Source organism: Eucalyptus grandis, chromosome 1, assembly GCF_016545825.1.
Source record: "Eucalyptus grandis isolate ANBG69807.140 chromosome 1, ASM1654582v1, whole genome shotgun sequence".
Lineage (NCBI taxonomy): Eukaryota > Viridiplantae > Streptophyta > Magnoliopsida > Myrtales > Myrtaceae > Eucalyptus > Eucalyptus grandis.
Window position 1 is genome coordinate 14,597,617 of NC_052612.1, and position 3,183 is coordinate 14,600,799.

The 3,183-nt window shown below is 41.0% G+C and overlaps 1 protein-coding gene across 1 annotated transcript in view; it reads left to right on the top strand.

The window, feature by feature from the left end:
- The first annotated feature begins 2,185 nt into the window (after nt 1–2,185).
- Nucleotides 2,186–3,183, top strand: part of LOC120295649 — a 1,595-nt gene continuing 597 nt past the window's right edge. The window contains exons 1-2 of the mRNA XM_039316938.1: nt 2,186–2,498; nt 2,909–3,045. Of these exons, the coding sequence (XP_039172872.1) occupies nt 2,186–2,498; nt 2,909–3,045 (450 nt within the window). The remainder of the gene's footprint in view (nt 2,499–2,908; nt 3,046–3,183) is intronic.

Genomic DNA, 3,183 nt, shown 5'->3' on the forward strand with positions numbered 1-3,183 from the left:
TTCAGAGTGTCCTCCCCAACTGCAATGTTCCAAGGCTCATAAGTTGCCGAGGCTAAGAGATATGGTGTGGCCACAGTAGACACCGCCAGGGTTCTCAAGAGACCGGCACGAGCATGTGTGGGGGAGAGAGAGAGATAGAGAGAGAGAGGAGTCTGATGAATCGTGGCAGCCGATGAGGCTCCGGAGGCGACGGTGGAGGCGAAGGGGGCTCGGGACCGAGCAGCTGCGACCAAGCGAGGGTCATGGGGGAGGCGACGTGCCAGAGGTAGATCTTAGCAGCACCTGCAACCGACGAGGGTCTTGGGAGAGGCGGAGGCGAGCGATCAAGCGTGCGGGAGAATGAGAGAGAAGGTGTCTTCGTCTTTTCTTCTCAACTCAACGAAGGAGAATGCAAAAGAAATGTTTGCAAATTGAAAAGAGGAGAGAGATTTTTGAGCGGCAAGAGCATTAAATGTTGCTTTTGCCGAGGCTTTTTTCAGTCGGCTGACAGAAGAGAGAGAAAAAGAAAGCCTCACATTTTAGACTTTTTCATTTTCCAGCCGTCCAAGTTAGTGAACACATGTCGACATTTCAGTGGAGCCACCTAGGCTCGTGCGCGCCACGTAGGACGATGACGTATATTTTCTCCTCCTTTCCTCTTTCTTTAACCCTCGCAATGAATGCCCATTATTGCACTTTTCTCCGTGTACGCTAACTCCCAAGCTTTCTCGAAGAAGTCCAACCTGAGCGCTATGTTCCCTTCACACTTCAGCCGAATAAAACAAAAGACAGAGAGCTTCTATTTGCATTAAATGGAGGCAGCAATTTTGGACTTTCCCTCTCGCGGCTGCACGCTTTCTTCTGGCCACGATATTCATTCTTGAACGAGGCACGTGCATAGTAATTAATGCACGGACAACAAAAGTCAAAAGACGTTAGCCAAAATTACTCTATTTAACTTAACTTGCACTGTATTTATTTATTTGATGATTCAAATTCAAAATATATTTTAATAATTATTAATTATTTTCATCTACTTCAGTCTTAGTTAACAATTCTATTTGGCATTGTTTCATCGCCTTAGTCTCCCTAGCAGGGCCAGCACTACACACTACCCTTATAAACTGTTCGACAATATTTTTGAGTTGATTCTCTACCGGTCGATTATCTTTTTTCTCATTACACAATGGTTGCAGAGGTTCCCTTAATAAACCCAAGCATCTCTGGTGGGCGATCTTCTAGGGGATCATTTTGTTTGGCGCAGTTGATGATGAGGAAGCTGAGAAGGTTTTGACGAGAAGCAGTTTGTCAGAGAAGTAGTTCAGTCGAGCTGCTTGGCTAATGTTTTAAGGGAAGGGGCCCTCAAATGAGAAGATGTAGATGGGCTCTTTTCATGATTGGCACCAAGATAAAAATATGGGGAAGAGACCACCGCATGAGGTGGCTCAGTTGGATAAGACTCTACTAATCCTTTGCGAGAAGGTGAGGAGTTTGAATCCCACTAGACACACGGGATTTTAAGCGCGACGTCGGGGTGGTGGGTCATCCGCTAGCGTCGCTCTAGGGTTTACCCACCGGCTACTGATTGTACGGGATTCCCTGAATAACAAAAAAAAAATATGGGGAAGGGAGAATTGCGTAATTTCTCTCTATTTAATAATAAAGAATACATTAGCCTACTTGTAATCTTTACAAGATGATTATTTAATGTAACATGATAATGTAATATCAATTACAATCAATCAAGATAAATCAAGAATTTGTACGATCAAATGGAGATAATGCATAATTTTAAAAGATATAAAGAATCATGAAAGTTATGGAAAATCGCTTAATTGTATTTCAGTTGTTTCTAATAATATTAATAAAATGGAATAACAAATATGAAATAATGATTTCTTTAGGCTTTATAAATATTATTTTGGATCACGTGCATAATATAACATTTAAGAGACTTAAATAACCACTCCCGTTGATATAAGAATATGATAACAATTATTGCAACAACAATACTAATAAGACCATATATTCATACTCCTTTTTTTTTAGATCCAACAGGACGGGGAATTTTCGCACCACCTCCCGCTCATCTTCCTTGCCTCGTGCTCACGACCCTGAGCTCTTTTGTCCTCATCTACATGTCCCCCCTTTCTCTCTATTGGCTTTCCTCCCTCATCACGAAGCAAGCATAAGACCTCTCTCATCAATGGAGCGTTCCGCTTGGCCTAAGAACCTCTCCTCCAGCCGAAAGCATGCGATCCAGGATCTCCTCCATGCCCAGAATCCCATGAAGAAGTTTACAGATCTCTTCGACGCTCACTCTCAAACTGGCAACAACACAGGGCAGCCCCTGTTTGCGGAACATCTGGTCGTCAACTTCCTCGGGCCGTTCAGCAACAGTCGATCCCTATCAAGTAGCGCCGAGTCCGACGAGGTCTTGCAGGCCCCCCCGAGACCAGCGCCTGTGTCAGATCTGAGGTCTCCGAGGGAAGTGAGAGCATCAACACCCCGCTCCCTAGGTAATCAAGGGCCAAAATTCGTGTTCTTTTACTTCTCACTTTGTTTGAAATGTAATTTATCTACTTAAGTGGCGTTCCACGTAATTTAAAAATTAAGTGAAATTTCTTTTTGGGAAGAATAATTGCATATAAGGTGTGCATCACAAGAAGATCTCTTAAAATTTAGGAAAAATAAAAGACATGAAAAGATGATTTCGCTATTTATATGATTTCGGGACATGACTTGACAGATCACCTTTGGATTATAACGAACTTGTCTAACTTGCTGAGAATATAATTTTTTTTTTTTGTTATTTCATTTATCTTGTTTTTGGGCAGAAGGATGAAAGAGGTTTTACATGGAGCTAAATTATATATATGGGTCTAAGTAATTCTAACATGAAATGTAATATTACTCATTTTTTGCGCAGAAAGACTTCAAATACATGGACGACTAGACCAAAATTTGATTGACAACGGGCAGCAATGGAGGAAATATCATCTGAAATCGATTATAAACTTTGATTCACCTGGGTACTTAACAAATGATATATCCATTTCTGATATGGTTAGAGATTGATTCTCAATGACAAATTCCCCACATACTTCACAAATGGTATATCTTTTCCTAAATATCTCACATACTAAGAAAATATTATAAACTTCACCAATATATATATATATATATATATATATATATAGTATA